At 41.5% G+C, this 20,056-nt stretch overlaps 1 protein-coding gene across 3 annotated transcripts in view; it reads right to left on the bottom strand.

Moving 5' to 3' along the window:
* lama1 (laminin, alpha 1) overlaps window positions 1–20,056 on the bottom strand; it is a 346,500-nt gene that overhangs the window by 69,097 nt on the left and 257,347 nt on the right. For all 3 annotated transcript variants that reach the window (XM_072259264.1, XM_072259251.1, XM_072259258.1), the window contains exons 39-45: window positions 17,419–17,582; window positions 16,545–16,683; window positions 12,492–12,594; window positions 10,224–10,340; window positions 8,210–8,392; window positions 4,650–4,804; window positions 1,197–1,340 (exon numbers count right to left, since the gene is read on the bottom strand). In XM_072259264.1, the coding sequence (XP_072115365.1) occupies window positions 1,197–1,340; window positions 4,650–4,804; window positions 8,210–8,392; window positions 10,224–10,340; window positions 12,492–12,594; window positions 16,545–16,683; window positions 17,419–17,582 (1,005 nt within the window). The remainder of the gene's footprint in view (window positions 1–1,196; window positions 1,341–4,649; window positions 4,805–8,209; window positions 8,393–10,223; window positions 10,341–12,491; window positions 12,595–16,544; window positions 16,684–17,418; window positions 17,583–20,056) is intronic.

Genomic DNA, 20,056 nt, shown 5'->3' with positions numbered 1-20,056 from the left:
ACTTAAAGCAATATTTTATGTATTTCACTGCACTACTGCCGCAAAACGTATTTCACAACATACATCAGTGATATTAAACCTGATTTTGATTCCAGTTCTGATTTTACCGCCAGTCGGTTAATCAGCGTTCTAACAAAGGAAATGCAGCAGCTAATTTACACACAATGAGCTCCCACAAAAGAAAGGAGCAACTAATCTGTTCTGGAAAAGACTGAGGGATAAATATTGGTCAAATTGGCTCACCCTGGTTATTCTCAGCCATCTGAGAGGATAGACCCCGCCTCAGTTTAACCTCTTCCAGAAGATAGTACCTTCAACACTAAAGTGTAAGCTGAAATTTTTGTGCAGAAGACACTATAATGGTATCTTCTGACTTACAAACTATTGACTCACCCTGGGCCTCAACAATTACAAAGAAGTCACACTAGCAGCTCTACTTCATTAGAAGTTTGAGGAGATTTGGTATGTCACCAAAGCCTTTAGCCAATTTCTACAAATGCATGGTGGACAGCATTCTGACTGGTCGCATCACCGCCTGGTATACAGGCTTCACGCAAAGGGGATCGAAAGAGGCTGAAGAGAGTTAGAGGCTGAAGAGGGTTGTAGCCTCAGCCAGCTCCATCATGAGTACAAGCCATCAAGGATATCTTCCAAAAGAGGTGTCTTAAGAAAGGAGCATCCAGTATTAAGGACCCTCACAATCCAAGACATGCTCTCTTTTCATTACTACCATCAAGGGCAAAGTACATGACTCTGAAGTCCTACACTCAGTTTTAGGAACAGCTTCTTCCCTTCTGCCACCTGATTTGTGAATGGGCCATGAACCCATGAACCTCAATATTCCTCTTTTGAACTATTCATTTTATTTCTTACTGTAACTTGTAATTGTAAATGTCTTACACGGTACTGCTGGCACAAAACAACAAATTTTATTACATTTCAGTGACGATAAACTTGACTCTGATTGTGCTTAAGTATTTACCTTCCCATTCACATGGAAGTTGGAAATTTGGTTGGTAAACAATGATCTTTCATTTATTTGATTATTCAGTACATTAATTAAGTGCAGTTGATGAGTGATTGTAAAAAGGTAGTGCATGAACCTTGGCTTCACTATATTAGCAACTTTTAGCCTCAGGACTTTAACCTCTGGACATCTCAGCAAGGTGCATCAGCGGCCCTAATGGGTTACTTACATTGCTACTGCTGCCTAGGTAGAACAGTAGGTTTTCTGTCTCAGAGGTTTTCACATTCAGGGTCAGAGTATTGTAGTTGCTGCTCATGAGTGCAGGCTGGTAGGCACGGATACAATCTCGGTCAGCTGATACAGCCACTTTAATCTGGAGAAAGATTAAATTCAGGGTTAGGAGAAAACACTTTCTTATATTTGCAAAGTGGAATTGATAAACTGCTGTCCCTTTTAAGATTCTTCAGTTTGAAACATTAACGTTTTCCCTTCCCACAGATATACATTTCCAATATTTTCTGTTTTTATTTATGCTAAGCAGTTGACACTGGAAATGTGCAATATATTGCTGGTGCTCTACAGCATCAGTGCACCGGCAATCCAACCATTAGAAGTTCTTTATATCTGGCTTCACTCCATAGCCGTGGACCTCTCATGTCCATTCTCCATAGCCACCTGTCAGCAGGCTTGGTGCACACCAAACTGGGGTTGTGTGCCAATTGACTACAGAGTGCTCACTTCCAGCAGCAACTCATCAGCTAATGCAACAAACCAGGACTACATAGTTCTGTATCTGAACTACATTCAGGAATGGACAGGTAAGTTGCAAATGCAAGTACATCACATGTACCAAATGATGACCAACTGACCAACACTTCTTTTATTACTGTTGCCCAACATAGATATCCTTGGATTTATCATTCACTAGAAATACGGCTGGACCAGCCACATAATAATTGCAGTTATAGGGGCCAGTCAGTCAATTTACCTCATGATTTTCCAAAGTCCTCTATAAGGTGCAGGTCAGGAAACTGATGGAATAGGTTCCATTTGACTGGATGAGTGCAGCTTCATCAGCACTCAATGCCAACCAGGTCAATATAGTCCAACTGAGTGGTACCCAATTTCCACTACTTCAACGTCGCACTGCAGTCTAACTTAAATTTTTCTTATGAATGTTGTGCCTGTGGTGCTGCTGGTAAATCAGTTTTTCATTGCACTATGCATGCATGCTCTTGTCCTTATGACAATAAACTTGACTTTGACAGTCATTTCATCAAGACATCTTCAATGGAACGTCCCATAACCCTGAGATCTATCATCAAAAATGTCAAGGGCAAAATGAACATCCTTCCTAAATTCTTACACCTTTTTCAAACCATACCAACTTTCATTCCTAAAGCCTTCTTTGACTCACTAGACTCAGTCATATCGTCCTACTTATGGAAGGGCAAGCGTCCCCGAGTGAATAAAGTCCATCTTCAAAAATTTAAGTATTGGGGGCATGGCTTTGCCCAATTTCCACTTACATTACTGGGCAGTTAATATACGCTGCCTCATCTTTTGGTCTCATTTTTACAACCAATCTGACTGCCCAAAATGGGTAGCAATGGAGCTGAACTCTATTGAGAATTTCTCCATCTCCGCATTTCTTGGATCCGCACTCCCTTTTCTTACGTCTAAACCAATTGTTAATCCTGATACCAGGCACACCCTGAGAGTATGGGCTCAGTTCGGAAAGCAGAGTGGACTCCATGGCTTCTCTCTTTCAAGTCCTATTCTATATAACCATCTCTTCCAGCCATCTATACATGATCCAACATTTCAAGACTGGTATAGAAAGGGTATCAGGTGCTTTAAAGATCTGTTTATAGACAACTGCTTTGCATCATTTGAACAACCGTCTGCAAAGTTTAACCTACCCAGCACTCATTTCTTCAGATATTTGCAAATTAAACATTTTATCAGCCCTTTGATATCAAATTTCCGAGGCACCCGATACAAACGTCGTTGATATGTTTCTCTACATGAATCCATTGCGCAAAGGTCTAATATCTACTATTTGCAACAAGCTAGAGGGCCTGAGGTGAGCCCCCCCTTGACAAAATTAAAACTGCCCAGGAGCAAGATTTAAATATCTCACTGTCAGACGATGTATGGGATTCAGTTCTTAAGTTAGTTAACTCAACCTCTTTATGTGCCCGCCACTGCTTGTTACAGTTCAAGGTCGTACGCAGGGCCCATATGTCTAAAACTAAATTATCTCACATTTACCCAATGTTAATCCCTGTTGCGACAAATGCAGAAGGGGCAAGGCTTCCCTTATTCACATGTACTGGACATGCCCTAGCTTGGAAAAATACTGGAAAGATGTTTTCCAAACTCTATCCCAAATACTTAATTATAATTTGGAATCTAACCCTTTGATTGCTCTTTTCGGCACCTCCAGAGAGGGGGACACGCACCTAAGTCCGACCAAACATCGCACACTGTCTTTTGCCTCTCTGTTGGCCAGGCGCGCAGTCTTGCTCAGGTGGAGGGATGCTGCCCCACCCACCCACGCTCAGTGGCTCAGGGACATCATGTCCAGTCTACCTTGAGAAGATCCATTATTCAATTCTCAACCCGGACATAAAGTTCCAAAAGGTGTGGAGACCCTTTCTTGAATATTTTCAGATTTCCCAGCCAAACTAAAGATCCATCCTTTCTTCCTTTCCTCTGCACATAAATTCCTGACCTCCAGCATTTCCCAGTAAAATTCTACGGACCCAGACTTGTAAACATACAACAGTTCATGTATTAGGAAAATACACCTTCTTTATACCAATGCAGGTCTGTGGGGACAAAGGTTCTGTTTAACCCTTTTTGCTAATGTAATGATAGCTTGAAGATGGGAATTGGGAGGAGTGGGTGGGGGCAGGGAGGCAACCAAAGCATGATTGTACCATGGGTGCATCTCTTTCATAGATGTGAATTGTACATTTGATACATTTGTTATGAACTGCACAAACCTTCTTTACACTATCCTCTCTTTATTTAAAAAACCAATAAAAATATTTTTTAAAAATGTCAAAGGCAATGGAATCATGAAAGCAACAGTGCCCACAGGTTCCATTCCAAATCACACGTTAACTAATAGGAAATGCTGTCTACCTCCAGTTAATGCATCTACATCTGGAAGCCCCAATCTAACAACTGTGGGGGTAACTTTATCAGAGGATTGCAGCAGTTCAGGAAGGCCAGCCACTGCAAGCTAATGATAGTCAGGCAACCAATGCTGGCCTTGCCAGTGATGCCCGCGTGTTGTAAATCAATGAAACATGAGCAATGGTCAATCAGCCCAGCAAGTAAAATTTGGCCAGGGAATCTGTAATTGGAATCTTAACTCTTTTGTTATCCCCTTCAGATACTGAAACATCAAAGTTACGGTTATTTGATATTAAGCCTCATTCATAGAACATTTAAGATCCAAAGAGACTTTTAATGTTATAGATAGAGGGAGAGAGAGAGAAGGTTATAGGTGTTGGTAGTTTTGGATTTTAAAAGCCAATGAACATAGACGGAGGATTGACTCAGGTAAGATATTCTGCTGCACTGAATGCCTTTAGCCTGGAAACTGTGCTACCATTTAAAAATGTTTGAGGTAGAGTTCATTCACAGATCCTATCAATTCCATGCTTACTGAGGCAGCTTGCTTCCGGGCCTGATTAATCAACTCCTTTATCTCTGATAAGTTTCTGCTCAGATTGTCCTCAAGCATTTTCAATGGCTTCAATCTGTCCAACAAGTAATTGGCTTGAATTTCGATTTCTTGCATCTTTGCTCCAGCAGCCACAGCTGTAAGGAGGAAAAATCAGAAATTAAAACAACAGTTAAAAAAGAGAAAGTCTGCAGATGCAGGAAACCAAAGCAATATACACAGCAAGAAACAACACTATGCTTACTTTCCACAAGTTATCATGGACTTTGTACTGTAGGTATCATATACAAGAATAATTGCATAGAAAAAGGATAATCATACCTTTTTGTGAGGACAATGCAGCTAATTTAATTCTCCATCGATTCCTGGAAATGTTTTATTTAATACAAGAGTTTAACCTATTCCCTTTTCAAAGGCGTAAATGAATTTCTCTCCACTAACCTGTCTGCTGAAGTTTTCCAGATACTATTACTTGCTGGGTAATACAAGTTACTTATTGACTCAGGATTCACACTCAGCAGACCCATTGATAACTTTGCAACACACATCCAACAGGCAAAATGGAACAACTATCAGAAACGCAAATGGCAGATTGGCCTTTAGTTTAAAAAGGTTTCTGTTTACGCAAATGGCAGATTGGCCTTTAGTTTAAAAAGATTTCTGTTTACAAACTGAGCTATCTTGCTCCAATTACAATGAGCTTCAGTGAAACTAAATTTGAAATACCATGCACAGCTCTGGTGTCCCTATTCAAGGAAAGTTATACCTGTGACAGAGGGAGTGCCTTAAGGATGATCAGATTTATTCCTGTTTGTCATTTTTAGAGAAGATGAAGTAGAATGAGCACACACTCTTGAATACAGCAGAATGAAAGACGATCAACTTGAAATACAGATATTCTTTCATCAGTTGGCACAGAGATGTGGGGTGTCTACAACAAAGGAATTGGCTCAGATAGTAAAAAAAATTCTTTGCCTAGAGATTGTATCTTTGGAATTCTCCTGCTGAGCTCCAAGGCTCAGCTGCTGAATATATTCAAGACAGAGATGGTTAGATTTTTAGTCATTAAATAAATCATGGTATATGGGAACGACTACAGAAAGGTGGCACTGAGATTAAAATAAAAATCAGCCTTAATCTTATTGAATTTTGGCTCACTTATGGAAATCCAAATGGCCCACTCTTAATTCTATTTTGTTTCTTCTTTTTAAATCTCAGGTTCACCTCTTCTACCAGTTGCTTGACAGTGTAATTCCCAATTTTACTCACTCCCTCACTAGTCTTGTTCCAGTGAAGATGAACTTTAACTGAGGAACAGCATGTTCTCTTTATTCCTCCCATCTTTACATCGTGACCGCTGTGCCTTTCGATCTATTCTAGTCTCTGCCCTGTCACAATCATTTCCTTTTGTTCTCCCTCACCTCCTCCCTTTCTCTGTAACTTAAAAAACTACTTCTCCCAGTTTTGAGGAAAGGTAAGGAACCTGAAAAATAAACTCCGCTTTCCTCTCTGTAGCATTTTCTTTTTACTTCACATTTCCAGCAGTACAGTTTTTCTGGATTCCACCATAAACCAGTGAGCTCTGGTTCTCAATTCTTCTTCTGTCTATCCTGCGTAACCAGCCTGTTACTTAGAACATCACTATCACATCTCATTTCAGACGTATATAGGTAATACTTAAAACTTTCAGCAGGTCAGGCAGCATCTATGGAGAGAGAAGAGCCAGTAACTCTTTGATCTGATTGACAGTCAGATTGGTTGCTGATGGGGTGAGTGACTGGGTGTCTGCTGTGACCATTGCCTGGGTTTTTCCCCTCCCTTTTGGACACTGTCTCCAGCTATGTCCCGATAGGTCACAGCTGTAGCATATCAACTCCTTCACTGCCTTATACCTGGTCCAGCAGTCCTCTGCTCGGTGCCCTGGCTGCCGGCAAGCAAAACAAGCCCTCCAGGACATCACAGCAGCTGCATCCACTATACCCACCTTACGATATCTCTTGCCTTTTCTTTGGTCTATCTCACTGGCCCATGAAACTATCTCAGAGTAGTTGGACCCTACCGTTATGCCTAAACCTAAAACCTTCAGCATTTTCAGGAAGACTGGGTCATCCCTCCCTGGGTTATCCAACCCGGAATACTCCTCGTACATTCGGTATTTACATTCTGCGTAATCCATGGCTGTCTCGTCAGCCTTTTGAATCACTGCCATTATCATTCCCCAGCTACTCTCGCCTCCCCCCAGGCGCTGTTTCACTTCCCCTTTAAAAGAGCTATATCTTTCTTCATTACTGGCGCTCCCAGTAGTTGCCCATGTACCATCCCGCACCCCCTGGTCCATTCTGTCCCACATATTCCTCGGGCACTTGGCTTTCACTAATACATGTATACCTTTAGGGTGCACCTGGTGAATTTCAACCATTTCCCCAAGCTTACGCCAGAATTCTGAATTCCCACAGGCGACTTTAAGTGAGGGCAACTTGGACAAAATGCTCTGTCTCTCCCCAGGGGTGAAGGGCTTATGAATAGTCGTAATCAAGGTCAAGGGCTGGCTCGGATCGTCAGGGTTCTCAGAGTTAATGTTAATGCTTCTGATCGTACTTTTCATCAGAACAAGGAAAAGTTGTAAATCAGACATGGGGAGAAAGCCAAGGGTAACAGAGAGCCAGAATATCTCTGTTAGGGTGAGAAGGGGAAGAGGCTGGGTGACATAAGTGGTGAACTGAATGATGTTTTGTTTCCTCTCTCTCCTCATTGGCCTCTCCCCTCGGTAGATCAATTGGGATGTACAAAATTTCACTATTTTCCATCAACAGAGAGTTCTGATACCTCTGTCTTATTCAGGTTCTGTGCAGGATGGGTGAGAAACACAGGAAATGGAATAAACATGTACAGTTAGTTCCCCATCATCTTTGGTGGAAGAGAATCTCAATCTAAGAAAAAAAGTTAAGTTATTTTGGAAGTCCTAATATGGAAGGCAATGTTGTCAGAAAAAATATAACCAAGGTGGGGAAACTGAAAGAACAGAGTAGAGTCTTTATAGGAAGCAGAACAGCAAGATGTCCAGTCAAGACAGTAGTGGGTGTTCGTGGAGTTGTCAGGAATTCTGACTCCAATTAATTCCTGAAATGGAAATGGAGGAGCAGAATTAGGGAGGAGTCAAAGGAGAGAGAAAGGTGGAAACTGGTAGCTATTTTTCTCAAGTTTGTCTGTTCTAACCAAAACAAACACAGCTTCTCCAGCCTTGCCCCAAGCTTCCCAATCCCTTATTACCAAAATATTTCTGGTAAGTGCCTTTTGCAGCCTGTCTAAAGGCTTCTTATTCTTCCTAAAGTGATCAAAGTGGACACCATGCCCCATTATGACTGTGGCCAAACCAGTGTTCTAATATTAAGGTACAAGCTTGGATGAACCAAGGACTGCCCAGTTAAAAAATACTTTTGAGTTTGTTTTCTACAAAACTTATATTAGTGCTTCTACTACTCATGTTTTGTTGACCAAAATATGACTATTTGCCAAAAATGAGGTTCAATATATGAACTTACCAGTCCTTGCTGAATCATTGATGAGCTCATTTGTTTCCCTGACAGTCTTATTGACCTTCATTAAAGTGCCAGATGTGGTCAACAGCTGCCGAGTGAACTGCTGAATTTCAGCAAGAGTTGCAGTTGCGGTTAGATTAGCTAAGAACGCATGATTTTTTGCCTCACGAACTGTGTTTGTGGTACCTGCAATGTACAAATGTTGGTACTTTTGAAAGGCAGCTGGAGTCATCTAGTGAACTTCACATTTTACATTTAATATACTTTCCTTATTTTCTGTTCCTATAATTCTGAATAACTAACACTGAATCTGGATCTATGAATGCTTCAAATTTAAAACAATAATGATCACCTCCAAATCTCTGCAAGACCTCTCACCCCTTTATTTCTGAAACCTCTTCACATCTCCTCCTTTTCAGCCTCAATACTGCAGCCATGCCCTCAGCTGATAAGTCCCAAGCATTGCAGTGTTCTCCCTAATCTTCTTCGTCTTCCTACTTCTTTGTACTGAGAGACAATTAAACCTAATTGAGTTGACCTTTGTCACCGAAGGCTCTAGCAAATTTCTTGAGGATGTGAATGGAGATCATTCTGGTTGGTTGCATCGCTGCCTGGTATCGAGGCTCCAGTGCACAGGCTGCAGAGGGTTTTAGACGCAGCCCGCCCCATCACAGTACAGCCCTCCCCAACAGTAACAGCATCTTCAATAGGCAGTTCGTGGAGAAGACGGCATCCATCACAAAGGACCTTCACAATCTGGGACATATCCTCTTCCCAAAACTACCACTGGGGAGGAGGTTCAGCAGCCTGAAGACTACACTCAACTTTTTAAGAACAGTTTCTTCCTCTCACCATCAGATTTCTGAATGGTCCATTAACCCATGAACATTACCTCAGTATTCCCCTTTTGCACTATGTATCTATGTATTTATTTATATTGTAACTTATTGTAAATTTTTATGTCTTCTACTTAACTGCTATCACAAAACAAAAAATTCACGACACATGTCAGTGATAATAAATTCAATTCTGATTCTAATACCTCCTTATGTTCCTTGGTTTCTTTATAATATCATGGTACCTAATTCAAAGGTTACATCATTGCAGGTCTTCATAAAGCAGATAGTCCTCAAGGTTTCCTAAGAAAGAGTTTTCTCATTCATTAAACTGATGAATCTACTCATTGAACTTAGCTGTCATTTTGGTGTGGATCTCACCTTCCTCCTTCCCATCCCACCTTAATGTTTTTCTAAGATTTCTGATGATACAGCAGCTTGAATTAATTTATTTCTATTTTATATAAAGAATTTCTGCTGCTCTTCACCAAGTCGCAGAACTTGTTGAATGGACAACTTCTTTTGAATGGCTGTGGGAAAATTAGTGGACGGATCTAACCCTTAAAAGAACATAGGACAGAGAACCTTGTAGCCCCTTGAGCCTGCTCCATAAGCCAAGATGACCATGAATGATTCTCAAGTTCATGTTCTCACTTCATCCACATTTATTTACATCATTGACCTTTGTATCTAGAAAGCTAACTACTCTGCCCCTGAATACATTTAATGACTGAGCAGCCTGGGTTGAGAATTTTGAAGACCCATACTCCTCTGATTGACTGTACTTCCACACCTAAAATACCTCATTCCTTATCCTGAGTTGTTCGCTCAGAAACTTAGGCAACATCAACCTGCTGAGAGTCATCACTGACCTGAAGCTCACACACCTGAGACCTTGCCACCATTTCCATGACAGCACTCAGGAGTGCTGACTTGCCCACTGGCCTGGATGAGCGTGGCTTCAATTCCGCTCAAGAGAATCAACAATCACCAGGACAGAGTAATATCATTTGATTCTGATTTTTTAATAAAAAGAGGGCATGCTCATATAGACCAGTGTCCCACCAATCTCCTGAGAAGTGCATTAATAATTTGAACACTTATTCATGGAACTTATCAACAATATTATTCATGACAATTAGCCTTCCAAATAATGTTCAGTGGGTGCACAGATTACTTACCATTAGGCAGGCCTGCCAGTAACTGCAGGGGCTCACTCAACAGTCTGCTAATATTGTGCGCACTCTTTTGAATGTGATCAACTTTCTTTTTGAGTCCACTCAGCTGGTTAACAAGACCTGGACAGATGAGAAAACCAAAACAAGTCGTCACATACAATACTAATGATATGGAAACAGGTCCTTCAGACCAGCAAGTCTATGCTGACCATCACGTACCCATTACACTAATCCAATACTATTTATTCTTCCCACACCTCCATCAGCTCCCTCAAGTCCTGCCAGATCTCCGAGGACTAACTGGCTAATTAGCCACTGTAAATAAATATAGTCGCCAGTTGTTACCATCTTGCCTATTTTTGTGATGTGGTGGGAAACAGGAGCACCTGGAGGAAATTCACACAGTCAAAGAGAGAAGGTGTAAACTCCACACAGACAGTACCTGAGGTCAAGTTGAATCCAGATTACTGGAACTGTGAGGCAATAGCTCTATCAGCAGCCTCACTGAACCCATCCTTAAATCCAAGAAAATTTGTCTACTCATTGGTCAACAAAGGGTGTACATTCTTTTCGGACCTATAGAGAAACTTTAGGCCTTCCCTACCATGAGCTCCCCAATCCTGCTCACACCCTGTGATAGTGCACACTCAGTTCAGTATCTTCAATCCTTGTCAGCAGCCTCTTGTCATTGCTGCCCACTAGCTGAGTAATTCATACCAGTGGGGCTGGGCAGAGGCTGATGAAACCATGTAGAGGAAAACTTGACACAGCAACGAGCCAGGCATTTCTTGACATTTGGAATGCATATCTCACAGGCCATTTCACCCATCTTTTCTCTACTACAGCTTTTATAAAATCATAGATTTTATACTCATCCATTTTGACCAAAGTACCTTTTGAGTTAGTCCTATTTGCCTGCACTAAACATGCCTCGATAAATATTTCCTATCCATGAACCTGACCCAAATGGCTTTTAAAAGTTGTAACCATATCAGCTTCTACAGATTCCTCTGACAGCTCTTTCCACAAACCTCTGTGCAATAAAACTGCTTCTCAGTTTTCCTTTAAATCTTTTTTCCCCTTCACCTTCAACCTATGTCCTCTAAAAGATCACTCCCTACCTCCTTCATTCTAGCAAAAATAGTTCCAGCTTATCATGCTTCCTATGGCATGGTGACTGGAACTGTGCACAGTTTTTCAGGTCCAAGTACAGACTCATCAATGTCCTGACGAAGGGTCTCACCCTGAAACATCAATTGTTTATTCTTTTCCATAGATGCTGCCTGATCTGCTGAATTCCTCCAGCACTTTGTGTGTGTCCATCAGTGTCTTGTACAGCTGTGACAAAGAGTTTTCAGAGCCTAGTCTGATAAAAGGTAAGTATACCATATGCCTTCTTTACCACCTGTCTACCTATATCAACACTTTCAGCTAACTATGTACTTGTAACTCTGTCTCTCAGTTCCACAACATCCCTAGAACCCTGTCTTTCACTGTATATATCCTGTCCTGATTTAGCTGCCTAAAATGCATTACTTCCACTTGTCTGAGTTAAATTTAAAGCAAAGAAAGCATGGCAGAGCCTCTATTTCCTTGGACGTTTGCAAAGATTTGGCATGACTTCAAAAACTTTGACAAACTTCTACAGATGTGTGGTGGAGAGAATATTGACTGATAACATTATGCCCTATTACGGAACACCAAATCCCTTAAACGGAAAATCATACAAAAAGTAGTGGATATGGTCCAGTCCATCACAGGTAAACACCATTGATCAGATCTACATGAAGCACTGTCACAGGAAAGAAGCATCCATCATTAAAGACCCCACACCCAGGCCATGCTCTCTTCTCACTGCCATGATCAGGAAGAAGGTACAGGAGCCTCAGGACACACACCATCAGGTTCAGGAACAGATATTACCCCTCAACCATCAGGGTCTTGAACCAGAAGGGATAACTTCACATGCCCCATCACTGAACTGTTCCCACAACTATGGACTCACTTTCAAGAACTCTTCATCTCATGTTCTCAATATTTATTGCCCACAAGAAAATGACTCTCAGGGTTGTATATGGTGACACATACATGTACTTTGATAATAAATTTAGTTTGAACCTTGAAATTCTATCTGCCATTCTTTTACCTATCTTCCAGCAAATCTAACTCTCCTGCTCTGTTCCCCATTGCCCAGCTATTATTTTCCTTCAGTCACTTCAAGTGTAAGTTGCTCAGATCAATATGAATTCTTAAATTGGACAAGTTATTCACCCGTAGTTTTCTTCTTTAAATCACTGGCATCATTAAGGAGCTTTGAACTGCGGTCAGCTGACTCCTTGCTGACTTCCTCTAGTGTCCTTTGAGGACCTTTCGCCTGGTAAAATGAAACAAAAGGAGCATTTATCGTGGACTGTTAAGTCTACAGCATCTGCAAAATACAACAATTTGGACCTGGGTACATGTTATAAAAAGTGTGCAATGCTATTGGTGACACGGTTGCTCTATATTCATTTTCTGGAGAAACTAACCGGCTTTTATTGTAAGATGTCATAGCTTACAGAGAACACAGTACAATCAATACATTACAGGAAAAGGCCCTTCAGTACATGATGTCTGTGCCAAACATGATGCCTACATTGATCCATATCCAATGGAATCTTTCGAATGTTGAAAGGCCTAGACAGAGTAAATGTGGAAAGGATGTTTCCCATGGTGGGGGAGAGGCCAAGAGGGCACAGCCTCAGGATAGAGGGGCGTTCATTTAAGACAGAGATGAGGAGGCATTTCTTTAGCCAGAGGGTGGTGAATTTGTGGAATTTGTTACCACAGGCAGCTGTGGGGGCCAGGTCATTGGGTGTATTTAAGCCAGAGCTTGATAGGTTCCTGATTGGACATGGGACCAAAGGTCATGGAGAGAAGGCCGAGGAGGGGAGAAAGGATCAGCTGTGATTGAATGGCGGAGCAGACTCGATGGGCCAAATGGCCTAATTTTGCTCCTATGTCTTATTGTCTTATGTCCCTACATATTCATGGGTCCGTCTAAAAACCTCATAAAAGCCAGCTAGTGCCTCTGGCAACCTGCTCCAGGCACCTACCACCACACTTTGTGGGAAAAAAACTTATCCCACGCATCACTGCTGAACTTTCCCCCATCATGTCTTGACATTTCTATCCTAAGTAAAAGATTCTGACTGTAAAAGAAACATAATTGTATAAACTTCTATCAGCTTCTGTGTTAGGTGCCGTTTCTCTGCATTTTAAATCTATTTGGTTATCTGATCAGATTGTTTCTTTTTGCTTTGCTGTACGTGGACTGCTTGCTGTAAGCCAATACATATGCCCAGCACCAGCTCACTGGAGTCATCAATAGCCACCGTCTTAAAAGACATGCAACAGGTCCAACAATAGTTGCTCGCATTCATTGATGCCATTGTTATCATTCTAACATAGAGACATAGAAATCTATAGCATGTTACAGGCCCTTTGGCCCACAATGTAATGTCATGTAATCTACTCTAGAAACTGCCTAGAAGTTCCCTACTGTAGAGCCTTCTGGTTTTCTCAGCTCCGTGTACCTACCTAAGAGTCTCTTAAAAGACCCGCCTCTACCACCTTCACTGGCAGTTCATTCCACGCACCCACCACTCTCTGTGTGAAAAACTTAACTCTGACATTCCCCCTTGTACCTACTTCCAAGCACATTAAAACTATGCCCCCTCGTGTTAGCCATTTCAACCCTGGGAAAAAGCCTCTGGCTATCCACACAATCAATGTCTCTCATCATCTTACACACCTCTATCAGGTCACCTCTTATCCTCTGTCACTCCAAGGAGACAAGGCCAAGTTCACTCAACCTATTCTCATAAGGCATGCTGTCCAATCCAGGCAAAATCCTTGTAGATCTCCTCTGCACTCTCTCTATAGTATCCACATCCTTCCTGTAATGAGGTGACTAGAACTGAACACAGTACTCCAAGTGGGCTCTAACTATGGTTAGACATTTTGACCCAGTGAATTGAATAGCTAGGACTACAGATAGGACTTTAAATCAAATAAAGGTGAGATGGAATGGGGGAGCTAAGGGAAAGTGTAGGGAGTTCTCAAGGAAGTACAAAATACTCATGCAGGGAAGCAGTACAGGTAAAAATAATCTGTGTGACAGAAGGGAAAAAGAAATAGGGTGGCTTTGTTAATAAAGGATGAGATCAGAACATTGAAGATGTAAAATCAGTTTGTGTGGAGATAAGGAATTGCAAGGGGAGGAAGGTATTAATGGCAGTGGTCTGTCGGCTCCCATCTCAACCCCAACAGTAGCTACTTTGTAGAACAAAGTACAAACAAAAAATGTCGAGGACTGATAAAATATGCAGAATTAATTATGGACAACCTTGCTCTTTATAAAGATCATAGCCAGGAGAAAGAGTTCATTGTCTGTATTCAGGACTGATTTTTAGAGCAAAATGTTGGAGAATCAAATAGGGAACAGGTGATTTTTAGACATGATCAAGTGTAATGAGACAACATGGCAAGAGAAGAGTCCTAATAACATGACAAAGTTTCATGCTCAGATTGAGTGTGAGAAATTTGGTCTGAAACTAACATCTTAAACTAAGGGAGTTATAAGGGTATAAAAGCAGAGATGACTAGTGCTGATTGGAGAAATTGATTAGATGGTCAGATGGTGAGTAAACAGAGACAGATATTCTCAAAAGAGATGTATTCCACTAAGAAATGAAGACTTTTAAAAAGGATAGTCCATCTTTGACTAAGTAAGGAAGTTATGAATGGTGTATAGGGGAGACTGGGATTATGGGAAGCGGGGGAAAGAGAAGTTGGGGCCAAAAGGAGATCAGGATAGTTATCTCTTAACAAATACTGGTGAAAGACTGAGGCCAAACAGTCTAATTCTTGTTTTGTACTTGATGGTTTTAACTTGACTCCCTCCACTTTATTTCAGGGAAACTTGCAGTTCATCCTAGAATCATGCAGTCACTCTAATATTTGTTAAATGTATTTCCTTAAGAAATAGAACCATGCTATTTGGCACTTCAAGTGTACGCTAGCTGTCAGGGCAATTCCATCGGTTCCTTTCCCCTACTTACTTTTCTGAAACCTATCCTTTCTTATCTGTCCACTGGTCAGAGCCTGTCTATCATCTTTATCATAACTTGAGCCATGAGAACAGAAATAAAATAATCTGAGACACTGTCAGTCACTGGAGAAGACCTTGTCACATTCTTCACAACCAGCAGAAATATCAGCTAAAATTTCAGAGTAAGTAACACGGAAACACGGAAAATCTGCAACACAATACAGGCCCTCCAGCCCATGATGCTGTGTCGAACATGTACTTTCTTTAGAAATTACCTCGGTTACCCATAGCCCTCTATTTTTCTAAGCTTCATGCACCTATCCAGGAGTCTCTTAAAAGACGCTATCGTTTCTACCTCCACCACCGTTGCCGACATCCCATTCCATGTACTCACCACTCTCTGTGTAAAAAAAACTTACCCCTGACATCTCCTGTGTGCCTGCTTCCTAGCACCTTAAAACTGTGCCATTTCAGTGTTAGCCATTTCAGCCCTGGGAAAAAGCCTCTGACTATCCACACGATCAATCGCTCTCATCATCTTGTACACCTCTATCAGGTCACCTCTCATCCTCCGTGGCTTCAAGGAGAAAAGGCCAAGTTCACTCAACCTATTCTCATAAGGCATGCTCCCCAATCCAGGCAACATCCTTGTAATTCTCCTCTGCACCCTTTCTAGAGTTTCCACATCCTTCCTGTAGTGAGGTGACCAGAACTAAGCACAGTACTCCAAGTGGGGTCTGACCAGGGTTCTATATAACTGTAACATTACCTCTTGACTCCTAAACTCAGTCTCCACAGTTCATGAAGGCCAATGCACTCTATGCCTTCTTAACCACAGAGTCAACCAAAGTAACTAAAGAAGCTGTAACCAAATCACAACACGTTTCTGATTATCCCATTTGTCACTTCAAAGAGAGAATAATTTTTAGTGTAAATATGAGAACATCTGCAGATTCTGAAAATCCAAAGCAATACACACATAAATGGAGGAACTCAGCAGGTCAAGCAGTATCTATGGAAAAGAGTAAATGGTTGGCGTTTTGGGCAGAGACCCTTCATGTCCTGATGAAAGGTCTTGGCCCAAAACGTCGACTATTTACTCTTTTCCATAGATACTGCCTAATCTGCTGAGTTCCTCCAGCCTTTATGTGTGTTGCTAAGAACGTTTATTGGCTGGTTTGGCCATCAGACTATGACCTGACCAAGCTAAATCCAACACAGTAAATACTCACCAACTTCAAAGCAGCATCAGCTTTGCTCCTTGCATCCAAAGCAACAGCTGCAGCTTCTTCGACCAGTGCCTTTACATTGGAGTGTTCATTCACAGGCACCGTCGCATTCAGAGACACGTTCCTTACCGCTGAAAGTGAACTAATAAAAACATTGTTCAATGCAATGGCAATCACTAAATGATTTACATGTTTAAAACAGATGCTTTTTTGGCAGTTACTAATTTTTTGTAATTTTCTGGCCTCTGGAATGGTTGACACAGAGGGAGAATCCAAAAATCAGGCAATTGGATCGTAAACATCTCTATGTGAAAAGGGTTCTCTGGAAATCTTTGCCCTTTCAAGTGCATGAATTGAGTACTTTAGAGACAAGCTTTACAGCTTGGAACTAGTTAGAATCAGCATTTATTTGCTTGGGGTAATGCATGAGTACAGCAGTCCTGCCTTCCTGGAGGCAAAAAACCTGAGAGGTTTCCCCATTTCCATATATACTCTCCACAGGGCTGAACTTTGTGCTGGAGTACAATTTGCAGATGCATACTGTGCAAGATGAACAAGGACAAAATTTAGATATCATCAGTCATTGAAATGGCAGGCGCTATGTGAGTTCTCTTTCAGATTTTGTCTTTGATTGATATGATCCAAGGATGGACTTTGCATTTTACAACAGTCGTGTTCTGGAGAGGGAGAGAGCTCCTTTTCCCAATATTTACAAAGGTTTTAAGTAGAAATATTTCTTCACAGTACAAAAACAGAACTGAAAAGATTTTGCCAATCTGACCTCAATATTTTTTACAAAACTATTTAATAGAAAATGGCATGTGATTGGTGATTACCCACTGCTCTTTTGCTAAGGAAGATATTTATACAGACTGACCTGTTTAGCAGATCAGCAAGGTTCCTGAGTTCTTCAGCATGGTCCTCTGCCCTGTAGACAAGGCTAAGCACACTCCTTTGAGTCATCTCCATTACCAGCTTGTCAATGTGCCTCCTCATCTGGGCATTCCACAAATCCAGCTGATCAGTGTTTTGCTCCAGAATCTGTCGTCATAGGTACAGAGGAACAATTTTTAAACAAGTACTGAAAATACACAAAAGAGGACACATAGCCAACCCTGACCTGAAATGCCAGCAGTCCATTTCCCTCCACAGATGCTGCCTGACCCACTGAATTCCTCCAGCATTTTGTTTCTTTGTATAGACAGCAACTGGTACCTTCTTCAGATACAGCATGGTACAAAATACAAATGAGTCATATTTCCCCATCATTGATCTCTGCCCCATTTCCCAACTCTTAGACCCCAAACAATGCAGTAATCTAATCTCAACCAACACTGATGGTGGTTCAGTACCCTCCAGCTGTCCTGATTGTGAATCTGACTGAAGTGCAAGCACGTAGTGGAAAGTCATGGAAGGAATGCGATTCCGTATGTAAAGGAATTGCACATACATCACCTCATCCCAGTGAATTCTGTCACAGTTCCAGTTGCACATGCCACTGTCAGTATTTGCATACTAAATATGGCAAAACTTAGCGCCTTTCTATTTCTATGGATATCTGGGTCTTATAGGGAGAACAGCTCACATGAAATATAAAAACTATTAAATAATTTGTTTATAATTATTTGTAAAATGCAAGTGTAATTGAAGTGTAATTATTTCAACTAGGTTACAGCTATGTTACACTCAGTTTGGTGTCACTCCATCAAGTAACTGAGTTTTAATTACCCGCACAGAATCAAATCTGCCACAATTCAAATTCTTTACAGGGTAAATATTAACTTGTCAAATGTAAAATTAACTTTCTGACTAGCACGGCACGCATTGATTTAAAATAAAATGATGCTTTACTTCAAATCAAATAACTGCAAATGGAAATAGTCTCTTCTCTGGTATAATTCTTCCAACGTTAGATAGAACTAAATTTAAAATGGCTACACGTCCAGATTCAGCGGCCACTCTGGTTCCACCTGATAGAAACCATAGAAACTACAGCACAGAAACAGGCCTTTTGGCCCTTCTTGGCTGTGCCAAACCATTTTCTGCCTAGTCCCACTGACCTGCACACGGACCGTATCCCTCCATACACCTCCCATCCATGTTATCTGTCCAATTTATTCTTAAATGTTACAAAAGATCCCGCATTTACCACCTAGTCTGGCAGTTCATTCCATACTCCCACCACTTTCTGTGTGAAGAAGCCCCCTCTGATGTTCCCTTTAAACTTTTCCCCCCTCACCCTAAACCCATGTCCTCTGGTTTTTTTCTCCCCTTGCCTCAGTGGAAAAAGCCTGCTTGCATTCACTCTATCTATACCCATCATAACTTTATTTACCTCTACCAAATCTCCCCTCATTCTTCTACGCTCCAGGGAATAAAGTCCCAACCTATTCAACCTTTCTCTGTAACTGAGTTTCTCAAGTCCCGGCAACATCCTTGTAAACCTTCTCTGCACTCTTTCAACCTTATTTATATCCTTCCTGTAATTTGGTGACCAAAACTGAACACAATACTCCAGATTCAGCCTCACCAATGCCTTATACAACCTCATCATAACATTCCAGCTCTTATACTCAAAACTTCGATTAATAAAGGCCAATGTACCAAAAGCTCTCTTTACGACCCTATCTACCTGTGATGCCACTTTTATGGGAATTTTGTATCTGTATTCCCAGATCCCTCTGTTCCATGGCACTCCTCAGTGCCTTACCATTAACCCTGTATGTTCTACCTTGGTTTGTCCTTCCAACGTGCAATATCTCACACTTGTCTGTATTAAACTCCATCTGCCATTTTTCAGCCCATTTTTCCAGCTGGTCCAAGTCCCTCTGCAGGCTCTGAAAACCTTCCTCACTGTCTACTACACCTCCAATCTTTGTATCATCAGCAAACTTGCTGATCCAATTTACCACATTATCATCCAGATCATTGATATAGATGACAAATAACAATGGATCCAGCACTGATCCCTGTGGCACACCACTAGTCACAGGCCTCCACTCAGAGAAGCAATTCTCTACCACCACTCTCTGGCTTCTTCCATCGAGCCAATGTCTAATCCAATTTACCACCTCTCCATGTATACCTAGCGACTGAATTTTCCTAACTAACCTCCCATGCGGGACCTTGTCAAAGGTCTTACTGAGGTCCATGTAGACAATATCCACTGCCTTCCCTTCATCCACTTTCCTGGTAACCTCCTCGAAAAACTCCAATAGATTGGTCAAACATGACCTACCACGCACAAAGCCATGTTGACTCTCCCTAATAAGTCCCAGTCTATCCAAATGCTTGTAGATTCTGTCTCTTAGTACTTCCTCCAATAACTTACCTACTACCGATGTTAAACTTACTGACCTATAATTTCCCGGATTACTTTTCGATCCTTTTTTAAACAATGGAACAACATGAGCCACTCTCCAATCCTCCGGCACCTCACCTGTAGACAGCGACGTCTTAAATATTTCAGCCAGGGCCCCTGCAATTTCAACACTAGTCTCCTTCAAGGTCCGAGG

The sequence above is a fragment of the Mobula birostris genome, chromosome 1, assembly GCF_030028105.1.
Source record: "Mobula birostris isolate sMobBir1 chromosome 1, sMobBir1.hap1, whole genome shotgun sequence".
Taxonomy (NCBI): Eukaryota; Metazoa; Chordata; class Chondrichthyes; order Myliobatiformes; family Myliobatidae; genus Mobula; species Mobula birostris.
Note: the sequence above shows the minus strand (reverse complement) of the source record. Positions and strands in the feature narration are given on the sequence as shown.